Genomic DNA, 18,053 nt, shown 5'->3' on the forward strand with positions numbered 1-18,053 from the left:
ACAGATCCAAGAATTGCAGTGTACCCCAAACAGAACAGATCTGAATAGGCCTATGCCAAGACACTTAATAATCAGCTTATCAAATGTCAAAGACCAAGAGAGAATTCTGAAAGCAGCAAGAGAAAAGTGATCCATCACATAACAAAGGAAGCTTGATAAGACTACGTGTTGATTTCTCAGCAGAAACCATGGAGGCAAGAAGGAAGTGGGGTGATATATTTAAGATACTGAAAGAGAAAAACTGCCAACCAAGAATACTATATCTGGCAAAACTGTCCTTCAAATATAAGGAAGAGTTTAAAATAGTCTCTGACAGACAATGTCAGAGTTTGTGAACAAGATACCTGCTCTACAGGAAATACTAAAGGGGGCACTACAGAGAGATAGGAAAAGACAGGAGTGAGAGGTCTGGAACACAATTTTGGGTGATGGTAGCACAGCAATGTAAGTACACTGAACAAAGATGACTGTGATTATGGCTGAAAGAGGAAGGTTAAGAGCATATGGGACACCAGAAGGAAAGAGGAAAGATAAAGACTGGGACTGTATAACTCAGTGAAACCTAGAGTGCTCAACAACTGTGATAAAATGTACAAATATGTTTTTTCATGACGGAGAACAAATGAATGTCAACCTTGCAAGCTGTTAAAAATGGCAGTATTGGGGGAAAATACAATCAATGCAAACGAGACACTATAACAATATACTAGAGAAGAGATTTGAAGAGGCAGAAGAATCAATAAGTGAATTAGAGGTCAGACGAATGTGAACACACAAAAGAACTAATGGTGAAAAAAAAAAGAAAAATTTGGAATGGACCTCAGGGAAATGAAGGAAACAAGAAGTGTGCAAATATAAGAATCACTGGTGTCCTAGAAGAAGAGAACAGGACTAGGAAGGGTATTTGAGGACACAGTTGGGTAAAATCTCCGAACCCTTCTAAACGATAATTATGCAACTCAAAGCCTAAGAACAGCAAACAGAATAAATCCAAATAGATCCATCCATACAAGACATGTACTAGTCAAACTGTCAAATGCTGCAGAAAAGGAGAAAGTTCTGAAAGCAGTTAGAAAGAAGTGATTCACCCCATATAAGGGAAACCACCTAAGACTAAATACCGAGTACACAGCAGAAACCATGGAGGCAAGGCAGTGGTGTTTTCAGACTCTAAAAGAGAAAAACTGCCAGCCAAGAATTCTTTATCCAGCAAAGGTTAAAATTTTCACAAACAGCCAAATGCTGAGAGAATATGTTAACAAGAGACTTGCCTTGCAAGAAATATTAAAAGGAGCACTACTATCTGAGAAAAAAAAGAATGGAGAGAAAATTTTTGAGAAGGGCACAGAACTGAAGAAAATTAGTAAGGGTAACTTAAAGAAAAAAGAGATGGTGGTGGGGGGAATAGATCTGACAATTGAAAACCAAACGATAAGGAGACTTCCGGGAAGATGGCAGAGTAGGTGAGGCAGATGGGCTTATCCTCAATCACAGTAACTAGAAAGGGGCTGGAGGACACCAGGGACCATAGTTCTGGGGTGTGACCAACCATAGACAGACCCCACAGTACGTGGAGGGGATACCCAACAAAAAGGGAGGAGAGACAGCAGCTCAAGGAACAGGGATGAGTTCATTCCTGACTGTACAGCCTACCCCCCACCTCACATCAGCAGCAGTAAAACTGCTGCTGGACAAGGGAGGGAGCAGCAGCTCTCTGCTCCAGGGCACATATCTTGATGGTTTGCCAGGGGGTGGACCTCCGGCCAAACTGTGGGGAGCTCCCATGAGAGAGCCTGGCAGGCAGCAATTGCTCCCCACCACCAGAAGTCAAGGGGGATGCAACAGCAGGAAGTGGAGAAGGGAACAAGAACCATACCGGCAATCGGGAGCCCCTCCTACACACTGGAGACTCACAGGCGCATGCCAGGCAGAGAACTGGCAGGAAGGGCCCATGTCCCACCTGTGGGGTGTCCTTGATCAGGCTTTTTGCCTACCTGCTTGGGGCCCACATCTCAGCTCCAGGACCGGGATTACCCAGAGCACATGGAGATCTGGTGCACTGATTAGTTCCCCACCCAGTTTGGAATCTGCCCACCCCAAAGGAGAAGTTTGGGAAACACCTATTTGAGAGCTCCTCCTGCTGGTAGGTTAATGAAACTGCACTCCAAAAAGCTGTGCCCCCAAAGAGCCACCTGCTGGTAGACAATTCTGCACTTCCCAAATAACTCTATCAAGAAAAGCAAATGCCCCAAAGCCAGCAGAGAATTACAAAGCACTTGAAGTATACAGAAGATATGGAAAAGCCAAAAGAACAAATTAAAAAGCTGCAAGGGACACAAAATTTGGAGCAATTAAAGAAGTACTCACAAATATCAATATTATGGCTCAAGATAAAAAGGACACGAAGAAGACCCTAGAAGAGCATAAATAAGAATTTGCAAGAGGATATAAAAAAAAAAAATAGCGGATCTTATGGAAATAAAAGATACTGTTAAATTAAAAATATTCTTGAGACATATAACACCAGATTTGAAGAAATACAGGAATGAATTAGTGACCTCAAAAATAGAAGAAATACAGGAATGAATTAGCAACCTCAAAAATAGGGTGATGGAAAGTGAAAGCACAAAAGAATGAATGGTGAAAAAAATCGAAAAACTTTAAATGGATCTCAGGGAAATGAAGGACAACATGAAGCACAGATATATAAGAATCACTGGTGTTCCAGAAGGGGAAGAGAAGAGTGAAGGGTTAGGAAGTGTATTCAATGAAATTGTTGGCGAAAACTTCCCAACCCTTCTTAATGACCTAAATATCCAAATTAAAGATGCCCAAGGAACTCCAGAAAGAATAAATCCAAATAAACCCACTCCATGACATATACTGATTAGACTGTCAAATGCTGAAGAAGCAGAGACTTCTGAAAGCAGGAAGAAAGAAGCGATTCACCACATACAAGGGAAACAACATAAGACTAAGTACACACTACTCCTCAGGGACTGTGGAGGCAAGAAGGCAGTGTTATGACACATTTCAGATTCTGAAAGAGAAAAATTGCCAACCAAGTATTCTTTATCTGGCAAAGCTCTCCTTCAATATTGAGGGAGAGTTTAAAATTTTAACAGACAAACAACCACTGAGAGAATTTGTTAACAAGAGACCTGCCCTGCAAAAAATACTAACAGGAGCCCTACCAGCTGAGAAAAAGAATGGAAAGAGAGATCATAAGAATAGCACAGAACTAAAGAGTTATTAGTAAGGGTAACTCAAAGGAAAAAAAGAGAGATGGAAAAAAAAAATAGATTTAACAACTAGAAACCAAAATGGTTGGTTCAAGACTCCCTTCACAGTAATAATTTTGATGTGAATGGATTAAACTGTCCAATTAAAAGATACGGAAAGGTAGAATGGATTAAAAAATATAACCCAGCAATGTGCTATTTACAAGAAACTCATCTTAGACCCTGTGACACAGAGACTGAAAATGAAAGGATGGAAAACAATATTCCACGTAAAGTGCAATCAAAAGAAAGCTGGGGGAGCTATAATAATATCAGACAAAATAGACTTTAAATGCAAAGATGTCATAAGAGATACAGAACATATATTAATAAAAAGGATAATTCACCAAGAAGAAATAACAATTATAAATGTTTATGCACTCAATCAAGAAGCTCCAAAATACATGAGACAAACACTGGCTAAGCTAAGGGGAGCAATAGACACATCTCCAGTAATAGTGGCAGACTTCAATATACCACTGTGTTGTATAGATAGAAGAACTAGACAGAGGACTAATAAGGAAACTGAAAACCTAAACAATATGAGAAATGAAGTAGACTTAATTGACATATATAAATTGTTACATCTCAAAGTACCAGGATACACATTCTTCTCCAGTGCCCACGGAATGTTTTCCAGGATAGATCACATGTTAGGACACAAAACAAGTCTTAATAATAATAATAAATAATAATAATAATAATAATAATAAAAAACACCAAAAAAAACAAACAACAACAACCCTGAAATTATTCAAAGCACACTCTCTGACCACAATGGAAAGCAACTAGAAATCAACAACATCCAACATTCTCGGAGCAAGCAAATATAGCTCAGCCTAGCTCAAACTAGGGTTTTAATTAACAAATGTGGACTGCTGAATAACATAGGCAAACCCCTAACAAGCAGCCAAGTACCCTGAGGTCACTCCCAGTTGAGAAGAGGTGGGGCTGACAGAAAAAAAAAATTTAAAAAAGAAGGAAAAATACAGAGGCTTTTAAAGACAACTGACCTTAGAGAGCCAGAAAATGCCTGTGCCCCAGGAATGGGAGCCCAGAAGACCAGGTGCTCTCTCTGACCAACAGGTGAAACTGGCGGGCCATGGAGTGGCACTGAAAGGGGACTTTCTTTTCCTTTTTCTCTCCCTCAACCTGAGTGGCTCAGTGGAGAAAGCCTCAGCCATTTTCAGTTTGCAGGGCTCTGACCCAGACAGGGGTGGAATTAACAGAGTCAGAGAGACAAAGGAGTAATTCAAATGCAGAAGATAGCTCCCTAGGGGGTGTATCTTCCCTAAGAAGAAGGAGTGGGGCCCAGCTCTAGTGCTAACCCTCCTTTCAGAACTCAGACCCCAGGGCCTGGGGGGAAACAGTGAAAACAGAAATGACCTAAGTGGAGAATTAAAGGGGCCACACTTCCTAACACCAGTCGGGAGCGAAAGGTTGACAGGCGCCACCTACTGAGCAGGTTAGAAAAAGCACAGTGGCTAGAGACCTCACAGGAAAGTCTGTCAATTCTTCTAAGACACACCCTCAGGGAAACCTGACATTGAATATAGCCCCATTCTGAGACCTGAACCCATTCTGGTCTGGGAAAATCTGATTGGGGTAACCAAGGAAACCAGATGCCTAGACAACAGAAAATTACAAATTACACTAGGAAAAATGAAGATATGGCCTAGTTAAAGGAACAAACTTACACCTCAATTAAGATACAGTTGAGATATTGTTTCACTTTAATGAAAAATCAATTAAAGATTTTCAAAGAAATATGCTAAGTCAATTCAAAAACCAAGTCAACAAGTTCAGGGAAGATATGGCAAAAGAGATGAAGGATATAAAGAAAATACCGGGTGAACATAAGGTAGAAATCGAAAGTTTGAAAAAAACTGACAGAATCTATGGAAATGAAAGGCACAACACAAGAGATAAAAACACAATGGAGACATACAACAACAGATTTCAAGAGGCAGAAGAAAACACTCAGGAACTGGAGAAAAAGACCTGAAATCCCACACACAAAAGAACAGATAGGGAAAAGAATGGAAAAAATATGAAATGTCTCAGGGAACTGAATGAAAAATCAATGGTCATTTCAACAGATGTTGAAAAGGCATTTGACAAAATTCAGCATCCTTTTTTGATAAAAACACTTCCAAATGTAGGAATTGAAGGAAACTTGCTCAATATTATAAAGGGAATATATGAAAAACCCACAGCCAGCATAGTACTCAATGGCAAGAGACTGAAAGCCTTCCCTCTAAGATCGGGAATGAGAAAAGGATGCCCACTGCCACCACTATTATTCAACATTGGTCTAGAAGTGTTAGCCGACCAAACAAAGAAATAAAAGGCATCCAAATTGGAAAGAAAGAAGTAAAACTCTTCATTATTTGCAGATGCTATGATCTTATATTTGGAAAACCCTGAGAAATCAACAACACAGCTGCCTGGGCTAATAAATTTAGCAAAGTAGCGGGATACAAAATTAATGCACATAAGTCAGTAATGTTCCTATACACTAAAAATGACCTAACTGAAGAGACACTCAAGAGAAAGATTCCATTCTCAATAGCAACTAAAAAAATCAAGTACCTAGAAATAAACTTAACCAAAGATGTCAAAGACCTATACATAGAAAACTACGTAACTTTATTAAAAGAAATAGAAGGGGACCTGAAAAGATGGAAAAATATTCCATGTTCATGGATAGGAAGGCTAAATGTCTTAAGATGTCAATTCTACCCAAACTCATCTACAGATTCAAAGCAATTCTAATCAGAATTCCAACAACCTGCTTTGCAGACTTGGAAAAGCTAGTTATCAAATTTATTTAGAAGGGAAAGATGCTTCAAATCGCTAAAAACATTCTAAAAAAGAAAAACGAAGTGGGAGGACTTATACACTTACTGACTTTGAGGCTTACTATAAAGCAACAGTAGTCAAAACAGCATGGTACTGGCACAAAGATGGACATATTAATCAATGGAATTGAATTGAGAATTCGGAGATAGATCCCAAGATCTACAGTCAACTGATCTTTGATAAGGCCCCTAAAACCACTGATCTGGGACACAACAGTTTCTTCAACAAATGGGGCTGGGAGAACTGGATATCCATATCCAAAAGAATGAAAGAGGACCCCTACCTCACACCCTACACAAAAAGTAACTCAAAGTGGATTAAAGATCTCAACATAAGAGACAGCACCGTAAAACTCCTAGAAGATAACGTAGGGAATCATCTTCAAGACCTTATATTAGGTGAATTCTTAGACCCTACACCCAGAGCACAAGCAATGAAAGAAAAAATGAATGGAAAGTCCTCAAAATTAAAAGCTTCTGTACCTCCAAGGAATTTGTCAAAAAAGTGAAAAGGCAGCCAACTTAGTGGGAAAAAATATTTGGAAACCATTTATCTGACAAAAGACTGGTATCTTGCATATATAAAGAAATCCTACAACTCAACAACAATAGTACAGACAGCCCAATTATAGATGGGGTAAAAGATACAAAAAGACATTTCTCCAAAGAGGAAATACAAATGGCTAAAAAACACATGAACAAATGTTTATCTTCCCTAGCTATTACAGAGATGCAAATCAAGACAACAATGAGATATCATCTCACACAAATAAGAACGGCTGCCATCAAACAAATGGGAAACTACAAATGCTGGAGAGGATGTGGAGAAATTGAAACTCATTCACTGCTGATGGGACTGTATAATGGTGCAGCCACTCTGGAAGACAGTTTGATGGTTTCTCAGAAAACTAGATATTGAATTACTCTATGATCCGGCAATTCCACTTCTTGGTATATACTGAGAACACATGAAAGCAGTGACACGAAGACATTTGTACACTGATGTTTTTAGCAGCTTTGTTCACAATTGCCAAGAGATGGAAACAATTCAAGTGTCCTTCAACAGACAAGTGGATAAACAAAATGTGGTATACACATACAATGAATACTATGCAGCAGTAAGAAGTAACAAGGTCCTGAAACATATGCAACATGGATGAACCTTGAAGAAATAATTCTGAGCGAAATAGCTCAGACACAAAAGGAGAGGTATTGTACGTTACCACTTCTATGAACTATCTGAACAATGTAAAATCAATGTCTTACAATATAAGAAAATTGGGAACCTAGTGATAGACAGTAGGTAGTGAGGGGGGACGATAATCTAATATGGTCAGATATGTTAATGATGGTGAATTCAAAGGTATAGGAATGGATAGGGGTGATGATTGTTAATGGGACTATGAGTATCAAAGCTGTATTGAAGCCAAACGGGAATGCAAGGGGTTGTTTAAAGGCATGCTTCCCACAGATCGCCACCACAAATATAGACAGGGGCTTGCATAATATACTTCTAAGGTATGACACTAGCACAGAGAGTTGACAACAGAAGGGTATATGGGAAAAATCTACATATTGAATATTAGGGACTATAATTAATAGGAATACCATAGAAGTATTACACAAATACTAGGGACAAATAACTAAGGGCTGACAAGAGCTAAGAGATGTTTTGGGTCATGAGAATTGTTTAAAATGGAGAGTGATAAGGATTGTACAACTAAGGGATGATAGTGTAAGATATGGATGGATTATCGTGGATATAACATATGCTATGTCAACTTAGGAACCCCCTACTTTATAAGCCAAGCCCTTGATACTGAGGCTTGCTTGGGTGAAACTAATGGCTGTAGAGAGGAGGCTAGGCTCACCTGTAATTATGCCTAGGAGTCACCTCCAGAGAACCTCTTTTGTTGTTCAGATGTGGACTTTCTCTTTCCAAGCCTAACTCTGCAAATAAATTCATCACCCTCCCCCTCCCAAACATGGGATAGGACCCATGATGAATGAGGTTTCCTGGTGAAGTGGGACATGGATTCCAGGAATGAGTCTGTCCCTGGCATCGAGGGATTGAGAATGCTTTTTGACCAAAAGGGGGAAAAGAAAGGCAGCAAAATAAGGTTTTAGTGACTAAGAGAATTCAGATAGTCAGGAGGTTGTCCTGGAGGTTACTCTTATGCAAGCCTCACCTAGATATGCCAAAGAGAGGCCCAAGTCAACAGTAGTCCCAAAAACCTTAAAGAGTGCCCAGATCCCTATCTGAGACTCTATAAAGGTTTCAGTAAGTGTATTCATCAGGAACTTAAATCCTTCTGAGTGCTCCTATGGCAGCTAAGTCCCAAAATCCAGAGGCAATAGCCTCTTCAAGAACATCAACTAGATGTGTCCCCCTTACTCATAAAGTTGACACCCCTTTTCAACATGAACAGGTTAGGGCAGTTACTGCCTAGACATCCCTGAATATCGGGAAAGTGATTGAACTAGAGGAAGGGGTAGCAACAGACAAGATGGAATTTAACAAAGGATTATGAATACTGAATATTCATGTAATTTTCTTTTTCTTAGTTGCTACGGTATTAGAATAGCTAGAAAGAAAGAACTGAAATGGTGGAGCTATAACCCACACCATCCTTTGAAATTTTTTCTATAGCTACTTATTAAATGGCAAGTTGAAAGCTATACCTTTTTGTATATATGTTATATTTTACAATAAGGAAAAAACTGAAACTATGGTACAACTCAATAACTTTGGAAATTTCCTATGTATCTACTTGTTAAATCATACTTTGAAAGATATTACCTTTTTGTATGTATGTTATATATCATAATAAGGAAATAACTGAAACTGGAATTGTAACTTATAATATTATTTGGAATTTGCTCTCTAACTACTTGTTAAATTGCACTTGGAAAGCTGTCACTTTTATGTATGTATGTTATATTCTACAATAAAAAAATGTTATCTGGTCACAAAAAAATAACTATTCATTATAAAAAGAAAAAGATCAATATGATGCTTATGCAAAGTATACAGGGAGGCTAGAGAAGGCAAGGATACTAGTTACGTGGTTGTGGCATTCATTTATTCAAGACACAAAATATTTATGGAGGTTTCAATATGTGCTATAAGCTGATTACAGTTATTACCATAGATACTCCCCAAAAGGGAATGACAGGTATTTTGTAAAAGCAAAAATTTTATGTTGAAGTTTCCCATTTCAGTGTTTATAGTAGAATTCTACATGAATGGCTGAAGAGGAAAACTTACATGTAGTACCATAAAATTCAGACTGTACTTTATACCGGCAAAGAGGTGCAAACAAAGTTACAGTTAAGGTCAGTTTGAGAATTTTTTTTTGATTGAAAAATTATTCTAGGGTTGACAATAACCATAAGAGTATTAACAACTGTTGAGTCTGATCCCAAAGTTAGTGTACTATTCCTACCCAAAAAGCCCAAGCGATTATATGTGAGACCCCCTGTGAACTACTACTGCTAATGTTAGCATGTTGTGGTAGAAAGAACATTTGCTTTTAAGAAGCAGAGGGCTTTACATTTGTATTTGACTCCACCACTTAATACGTAACATTGGGGCAAGTTACTTAACTGCACTGAACCCATCTGTAAACCTGGTGACAATATCTGCAAGCAGTTGTCAAGCATATTAAATAACAGTTTAAGAGAAGTAACATAACACTTGCTGTAACCGAGAAATTAAGATTTAACAAATAATTATGATCACCGAATCATTACATGGATGCCTTTTTCTTTCTAGCATATTGTAGAACAGCCAAAAGGAAATAACTGAAATTACTGAAACCCACAGAATTGGAAATTGGAAAAAGCTCATGATTGGCCCTGCCATGTAACCTCTTATTCTGTTTTACAGCTTCAGAGTATTATAATCACAAAGACAACCCCCTAAAGTTAATGAAGGAACTTGAGTGAGCCCAGAACTAACCACTGACTCATTATTGTCATGGTTAGTTAGCTTTAGCCTAGCTCCACCCCTTTATATTTGTAAATTGTAGTTGCTTGTACTTGTTACTGTAATGGTTAAGAACTCCAGCTCCTTTTGTTTGAATCCATAAAAAATCCAAGCTACTTAGACTAGGGGAGACAGACTTGCAGGCCAAGAGGCCATCAGATCTCCTGCTTGCAGCTTAGCAATAAACTTTTGCTCTCATGGAAACCCAGGTGTTACAGATTGGCTGTTACGCAGATCAGGTAGAAACCCCCCCCCCCCCCCATTTTTGTTTAGTATCATTGCCTCAATTGCATATTGAAATGATAGTTTATTTCTCATTCACATCCAGTTTCCAAATCTGATGAAACATCTTTGTTTAACGTTATTTTCTACAGTATCTGCACCATCACTAAATTATCTAGAATTCTCCCCATTCCAGGTACACAGTCTGTAAGTAATTCATACTAATCCACCATATATTGCAATTGTTATAATTGGTTTTCCTCCTTTGTGGTGCTTTTGGTTTGCTCCTGTCCATCCCGGGCACTTTCTAAACCAAGGATTATCTTCTGCTCAAAAATTTCAACAACAGAAGGACGCCTACTTTATTCTGGATATTAGAATTTTTCTGTTTTTTTTCCAGCGTTAAGCCTCCCTTACATCGTGTTTCCTCTAACTAGAATTTTCTCACCACTTCGCTCTCTTATTTGTCTTGTTTTACTGTTTTTAAGTCTGTAAAAAATTTCCTTATGGTTCTAAAATTGCTCTTGACCCTGAACTTCCATCAGCCTATTATAGTAAATAACAAGTATCGCATTATTTAATGAACATGTACTGTTTTTTGAAGGCAAGAAACCGTCTATCCCTAACCCTGAAGTTCAGAAAGTATTCTAAGTCATAAGCAACTAGCAAATTGTTATTGGAATCCTAATTGAAACACGATATTACGTAACAAGTTCCCTCAAGTTGCTAGAATCAATGTTTTAAGTAAAATGGGAGATGTAAAAAACCTAACAGCATATTTTGAATTTAGCATCTTACAACAACAGCATCCCACTAATGGAAATGAAACTAAACTTTGGTTGGGTGCAACGTACAGTTTTTGCGATGCGGTGGTGAAATATTAGCTTCTGGAATGACGGACATAAACTATTCATATTGAAGTACAAGTACTCACACATGTGTCATACAAGGTGTTTCACCTAAGAACTTGTAGAACAAAATTCCTTAGCTATCCTGACGGGCAGATCAAGTTATGTTCTCCTACCTTATTCTATTAGGAAGCGAAAGTTAATCCAAGAAACCATTGAGGAAATGCTCCTTAGCGTCCGAGCTTGCAAGCCACGCTCGTGCCCCACAACACATAAAGTCGCTTTTCTACTCGCTATACTAGACGCGCTCCCACGTGCTTCTGGACTCGCGCTTATCTAGCGGCTCAGTTTGCGTCACGTGACACACCTCGCAGGTCCCCCTACTCCCATCTGAGCCATTCCCTAGTATGCCTGATTATTTCCTCTCCTGTATAGAAGCTGGCTGGTCCCAATCTCCAATGAAGAAGAGAGAGAGAAAAATATCTATCTTCCTGATTTTCACCTCCAAGCTTTCCCTTCCCTTTAAGAACAATCATACGGCACTATTTTTTCCTTATTGATCAGGCATTTCTCTGGGCAGCTTCCCGGCTTGGTCTGGGTCTTTCCCGACAGCAGGCACTGGCGGTGTGCGTCATTGTCCAGTGTCTTGTCGGGGGGTAGCTCCCGGCTACTTTAAGCCTTGTGGCCTCAATGTCCTTCCCCCGGTGTGCCCTGTGGTGGGCTCGGCTCCCGACAGGGCGCCAGGCTGGGCACCTGGCAGCCGTCTGCTCTGCCTTTCGCGCCCATATTGGGCCCTTTCCTGGGGTTCCGGGGCGCGTTCCTGCCCTTGCTGCCGCTTCGTCCTCTGCCTCGGGTGGCTCCAAAGCCCCGAACACGTCCTTGTTCGTGCCGCTAACTGTGAAACCTCAAGGACCTAGCGCGGATGGCGACGTCGGGGCTGAGCTAACCCGGCCTTTGGACAAGAGTGAGTACAGGAACTAGTCGAAGGCGACGGGGGCGGGGGGAAGGGTGTCTGCCGGGCGGAGGCGCGACTGAGAGGAAGCCACATTCTCTTCCCTTGGTGACCGGAGACCCCCTGGAACGTCGTCATCGTGTTTTAGTGTCTGCGTCCTTGCTGGCTTGTGAGCCGCTAAACCTTGGAGTTGTGCCTGATTCAGTCCTCAATTCCCGCCCTAGAAGTGGCCTTTTCTGTTTCGCTGTTCTCTTTTGAATGGTTTAAACTGTTTTGTGTTAGGACGGTTCAAATTTTTTTGAGTCGTTAGGTAGACAGCTGCTGTCTCTAGCATTCTTCTTTGTTCCTCCACCGCTTCTCAGAACGCTTGCCTCGGAGAAGGTAAGGGTGTGTGTGTGTGTGAGTGTGTGTGTGTTTAAAGCTAGAGGACTTTTTTCAGGGTTATTTGTTATTGACTGAGTGCCGGCGTAGACGAGCCATTGTGTTAGTTGCCAAGAGGAACCCGACTCAGATTCAGATCTTCTTTTCTCAAGGAACTTATGGTCTTGTGGGGGGGGGGTATGTGGATAACCACCTGTAACATGAGGTAAAACACAATAAGATGGTAGGTACCTTAATCATCCGGGGCTCCAGGGAGAAAGGAAAAGCTTAGCATCAGCAGCAAGTGGCACTGGGTTTTAGCCCTAAAACTCATGTTGGACAGATGTAAGGAGGAGGGAGAGGTTTGCAAAGGGGCCTGTGCAGTTTCAGATTGTATGGCTGTACTTCTTTAGTTTTTGGTTGATTAGAGAGAAGAGGGAGTCATCTTGACCAGATGAAGTGTTCTGGGAGGCTGAGAAAGCAAAGCTTTAGCTCTGTGGGACACTATTTATCTAGGAATTGTTTTCAGGCAGTTCACTTTAACAAGGAACATCAGTGCCTCCTGTTGTAATTTTAAAGTATAGATTACACCATGCCATCGATCAAATTTTGTATTTCAGAGCAGAGGTACAGTACTTAGACTAAAAACATAATGGAACTCACAATGTTATTCTTTGACTTATTCTTCCAAACCAGTGTTAAGGCCTTTCACTTTACTTGGAGTTTGGGTCTGTATTATTTTAATAATGCAATTATCTTTTATTATTTTAAGGCACATGGTAATTGCATGAAATAATTTGCCTTATTTATTGTGTTGAAGTATAGGTAACTCCTTATTTTGTCCTGCTATTCCAATTTACCAGTAAATTCTTTACTGTTCTACTCAGTCCTAACATCTGAGATGGACCAGTCATTGATGCTCCCAGTAAGGAGACAGAATGATGACATTGGGTTGTCAGCACCAGGTTTTCTTCTGGTGGAGAATCTTTAGACACCCCATAGAGTCAGTGTGTGCTGGGTATTTTTCATCTCCCTTAGCTGGCTTTGGTCCAGATGTTGAACTTACTGGAATGATCTAGAATGATCTTTTAAGCATTGCAAGGAGGGCAGTAGAGGACAGTGGTTATTCTACAGTCTCTCCCAAGGGTGTTTTCTTTCTCCCCTGAAGTTAATTAACATTTGTTTGTCAATTGTCTTATATTTCTCTCTAACCTGGACCTTTCTCATTCACCCTGGATGTATATCTAGCTGCCTACCTGGTATCCCCATTTAGATTTCTCATATGCACCTTATCTCAGCGTGTCCAAGACAACTTATCTTCTCCCCTCAACAAAAACTAAATGAAAAATAGGGTGGTGGGGATGATTTGGGTGTTCTTTTATACTTTTATTTTTTATTCTTATTTTTACTTTTTATGGTATAGGGAAAATGTTCAAATAGATTGGGGTGATGAATGCACAACTATATGATGGTACTGTGAACAGTTGATTGTATACCATGGATGATTGTATGATAAGTGAATATCTCTCAATAAAACTGAATTAAAAAAAATCTAACAATATATCTAACAATCAGAAAGTCTAGTTGATGAGTCTTGTTGATTCTATCTCAAAAATATTTATTGAATTCATTCACCTCCCTCCTTCTCCACTGCAATTAACCTAGCCTGTTATCAGCTTTTGTCTTTGGACTAGATTGTTGCAATAGCTTCTTCTATTGCTGATGTTTCCTTGTACACCTTTGATTCTCCGATCCATCTTGTAAATGTAATCAGAATGTTCTTTTTAAAAGATCTAATCATGTTCCCTTGCAAAGTTATGTAGGTTTTTTTCCCATTGCTGCTGCTTCATCTGGCCTAATTACTTCTCCAGCCTCATTGCATGCCACTTTCCATGCTTCATCCATACTGATGAAACGTGCCACGTGTGCTTTTGCTCCAGGCCTTTTGCTTATGCTATTTTCTCTGCCTAGAATACACTGTGGCCCCTTCTTTCTCTTTTTCTAGCAACTGATTATCAGTTTATTAATTAGTTGATTTAAGTATCTGCAAAGATGACTTCAGCCTCTACTTCTGGCTCAATCCTGATAGAAGTAATCTGCTTAACAATCTTGGAAGGACTGTGCAAGTCAATTAATTGCTTGTGGATTCTCATCTGAAAATGATCCCAAGTCTTCAGCACTAGGAGTTTTCTTTGTAGTGATTATCAGAGTCTTGGTAGGCATCTGAACCGGTCCCTTTGCTTTGAGGTTTTTTCCTTTGCTCCTCTAATCGAGTCAACACACCTTCTCCAGAGACTTCATATTGCAGCTGGTTAGGGTCATTCTAATGTGTTGAAATGCCACCTCTGGTTCCACCAGTGGATTTCTGATGTCTTTAAAAGCTATAGCTGGGTCTCAGTGACTGCATTTTCCTCAAAGAATGGCCCCTTCATTTTTTTTTTTTTTATGACGTGGGATCATTTCGAGATGAGAATTCACAAAATTTATTGTGATATATTCACATACCATACAATCCATTCCAAGTATATAATCGGTAGCTCACAGTATCATCGCTTATTTGTGCATTTGTCACCACAGGACCAAACTCCACCACAATAGATTTTAGAACATTTTCATTACTCTAAAAACCAGTAAAAAAAAAAAAGAAAACCCAAAACATCCCATACCCCACCCCCACCCCCCATTATTGATCCCTAGTATTGAGGTGGTACCTTTGTTACTGTTGATTAAAAAATATTAATATACTACTGTTAACTCTAGAACTCTAGTCCATAGTGTGCAATAGGTACATTTTCCTATAGGTACATTTTCCTATTTCCTGCAGTAGGTACATTTTCCTGTTAACTCTAGAACTCTAGTCCATAGTTTGCAATAGGTACATTTTCCCCTATATACCGCTGTTATTAACTGAGTCACTAATGCTATTGTAATGCTATTGTAACACTATCGTAACCCTAACACTATTGTAATAGTGTCATACATTTGATCTAGTTCATAAAAAAACTTTTATATGTTTGTACTGTTAATCACAGTCATTGTCCACTGCAAGATTCACTGTATTATACATTTCCATGATTTAACCTCTAGCTTTCTTTCTGGTAACATACACGACTCTAAATTTCTCCTTTGTACCACATTTACACACAATACAGCACTGTTAAGTGTATTCACAATGACGTGTTGCCATCACCTCTATTGATTTCCAAACATTTAAGTTCAATCTAGTTAAAAATTCTGCACATATTAAGCAACTACGCCCCATTCTCTAGCCTCATTCTATCTCCTGGTAACCTGTTGTTTCGGTTTGCAAAAGCTGCCAAATGTAAGATACCAGAAATGGGTTCGCTTTTATAATGGGGATTTATTAGATTATACATTTACAGTTCTAAGGCCATGAAAATGTCCAAATTAAGTCATCAGTAGGAAGATAGCTTCTCTGAAGAAAGTCTGCCAGCCTTTGGGACACCTTTGTCAGATGGGAAGGCACATGGCCAGTGACTGCTGGTCCTTCTCTTCAGGTTCTGTTGCTTTCAGCTTCTGGCTTCAATGGCTCTCCCTCTGAGCCTCTGTGGGTCTTTTGTTAGCTTCTCCAGGGCTTTTCTCTCTAAGCTCTCTCTGCTTTTTCATTTCCTGAGCATCGAGGCGGAAGGCCTGCCCTCGACCTCCAGAGCAAACTCACCCTTTCCATGCGTATGGGCTGCTCCGCTCTTCTAGCCCGAGACCTCTTGACTCCAGACCTCAACCTCCATGGCTCTGTCTTTGAAGAAATTTTTCCTTCAGTTTGTTCCTTGTCTGTCTCCTCCAGTCCCGTTTGGCAACAGCTCTGTCTGTAAAGATCTCGCATCCTCTCATAAAGGATTCCAGTAAAAGGATTAATACCCACCTTGAATGGGCTGGGTCACATCTCAATTGAAATAACCTAACCAGAAGGTCCCACCCACAATAGGTCTGCATCCACAGGAATGGTTTAAAAGAACATGGCCTTTTCTGGAGTACATAACAGCTTTAAACCAGCACACCTGTATTCTATATCTTATGTATATGAGTTTGCATATTATAATTAGTTCATATTAGTGAGATCATGCAATATTTGTCCTTTTGTGTCTGACTTACTTAACTCAACATAACATGCTCAGGGTTCATCCATGTTGTTATGTGCTTCAGGATTTCATTCTTACTGCTGAATAATATTCCGTTGTATGTATATATAACACATTTTGTTTATCCATTAATAGTTTGTTTTTTGTTTTTTTTTAAATCTTATATTTACAGATATCTCTTGTTGGTTCTGTTTCCCTAGACAACCCTAACTAATACACTATGTTACAAGTTAGACAGAATTGCGACCTCTATGTTTGGGTTACAGTCATCCTATTTGGACACGTAACAAAAGAATCTTGCTGGTCAACATTTAAATGGGCTTATCTTTTGTAATAACTGACCTTGCCTGAAATCTTGCAGTATTGGGTTATAAGTCTTCTTTAAATCAACATTAATTGTTTAATAGACACTTGGGTTGTTTCCATCTTTTGGCAATTGTGAATAAAGTTGCTATCAACATCAGCATGCAAGTGTGTTCACGTCCCTGTTTTCAGATCTTCTGTGTATATACAGAATAGCAGGATTGTCAGGTCATAAACTATATACTTAGCTTTCTGAGGAACCACCAAACCGCAGTCCAGTGACTGCACCATTTTACATTCCCACCAGCAGTGAATAAGTGTTCCTATTTCTCCACATCCTCTCCAACACTTGTAGTTTCCTGTTTGTTTAATAGCGGCCATTCTGTAGGTGTGAAGACCCCTTTGTTTTTAATCTAGCTGACTTCTCCCTGTTTGTAAAAGTAGCTTAAATGTTGCTTTCTGACTAGGAGAGCAGGTTAAAGTTTCCAAGCTCTCTTAGCATCCTCTGTTTTCCCTGCAAGTACCACTCTTCCCACTTGTCATTGCATAACAGATAAATGTAGTCATACGCCAGATTCCAGGAGGACATAGCCATAAGAGTCTTGTTCACTGCTGTGTCCCCAGTCTGATACATTTCTCAAGTGTTTAACAAATACTTCTAGACATGCAACAGATGCTATATATATGTAAATATATATTGTTTCTTTCTAGTTAATTGTAACGTATTTAACCTCATGGATGTAGATGAAATATCAATAGAAAGACGGTGCATATTTATGATAGTTGCAGAGCACTTAGGTGAATTTGCAGTTCATTTACCTTTTCTCCACTTCCTAATTGATAAAATGGGAATAACAGTTTCCCTGCCAACCTCACTGGATTGTAGTGAAAATCATCATTCCATGTTTAGCAAGGTACTTTGAAAAATGGAATACAAAGTTGCTGGGTTGTCAGTAGAGTCTGTGATGTGTGGAAACTGGAAAAACGATCCCCCTAGGAACTCAGATAATCTGCCCTACCTATTTAATAGGTTGATGTGAGGATTTAACAAAAAGGTATATGTTCTTTTTTTAAGTTTTTGTACAAGCAAGGAACTTTTTTTCTAAGACTTTCTTTAGGTTGTTAATAGCTGATATAA

At 39.4% G+C, this 18,053-nt stretch overlaps 1 protein-coding gene and 1 long non-coding RNA gene across 2 annotated transcripts in view; one reads left to right on the forward strand and one right to left on the reverse strand.

Annotated features, from left to right (window-relative positions):
* Positions 1-11,510, reverse strand: part of LOC119510348 — a 31,511-nt gene extending 20,001 nt beyond the window's left edge. Inside the window, exon 1 of the long non-coding RNA XR_005211884.1 lies at positions 11,377-11,510. This is a non-coding gene — a long non-coding RNA (uncharacterized LOC119510348). The remainder of the gene's footprint in view (positions 1-11,376) is intronic.
* A 324-nt stretch (positions 11,511-11,834) lies between these two features.
* Positions 11,835-18,053, forward strand: part of SUPV3L1 (Suv3 like RNA helicase) — a 49,464-nt gene continuing 43,245 nt past the window's right edge. The window contains exon 1 of the mRNA XM_037805116.1: positions 11,835-12,164. Within this exon, the coding sequence (XP_037661044.1) occupies positions 11,891-12,164 (274 nt within the window). The 5' untranslated portion in view covers positions 11,835-11,890. The remainder of the gene's footprint in view (positions 12,165-18,053) is intronic.

Source organism: Choloepus didactylus, chromosome 15 (assembly GCF_015220235.1).
Source record: "Choloepus didactylus isolate mChoDid1 chromosome 15, mChoDid1.pri, whole genome shotgun sequence".
In the NCBI taxonomy this organism is placed as follows: domain Eukaryota; kingdom Metazoa; phylum Chordata; class Mammalia; order Pilosa; family Megalonychidae; genus Choloepus; species Choloepus didactylus.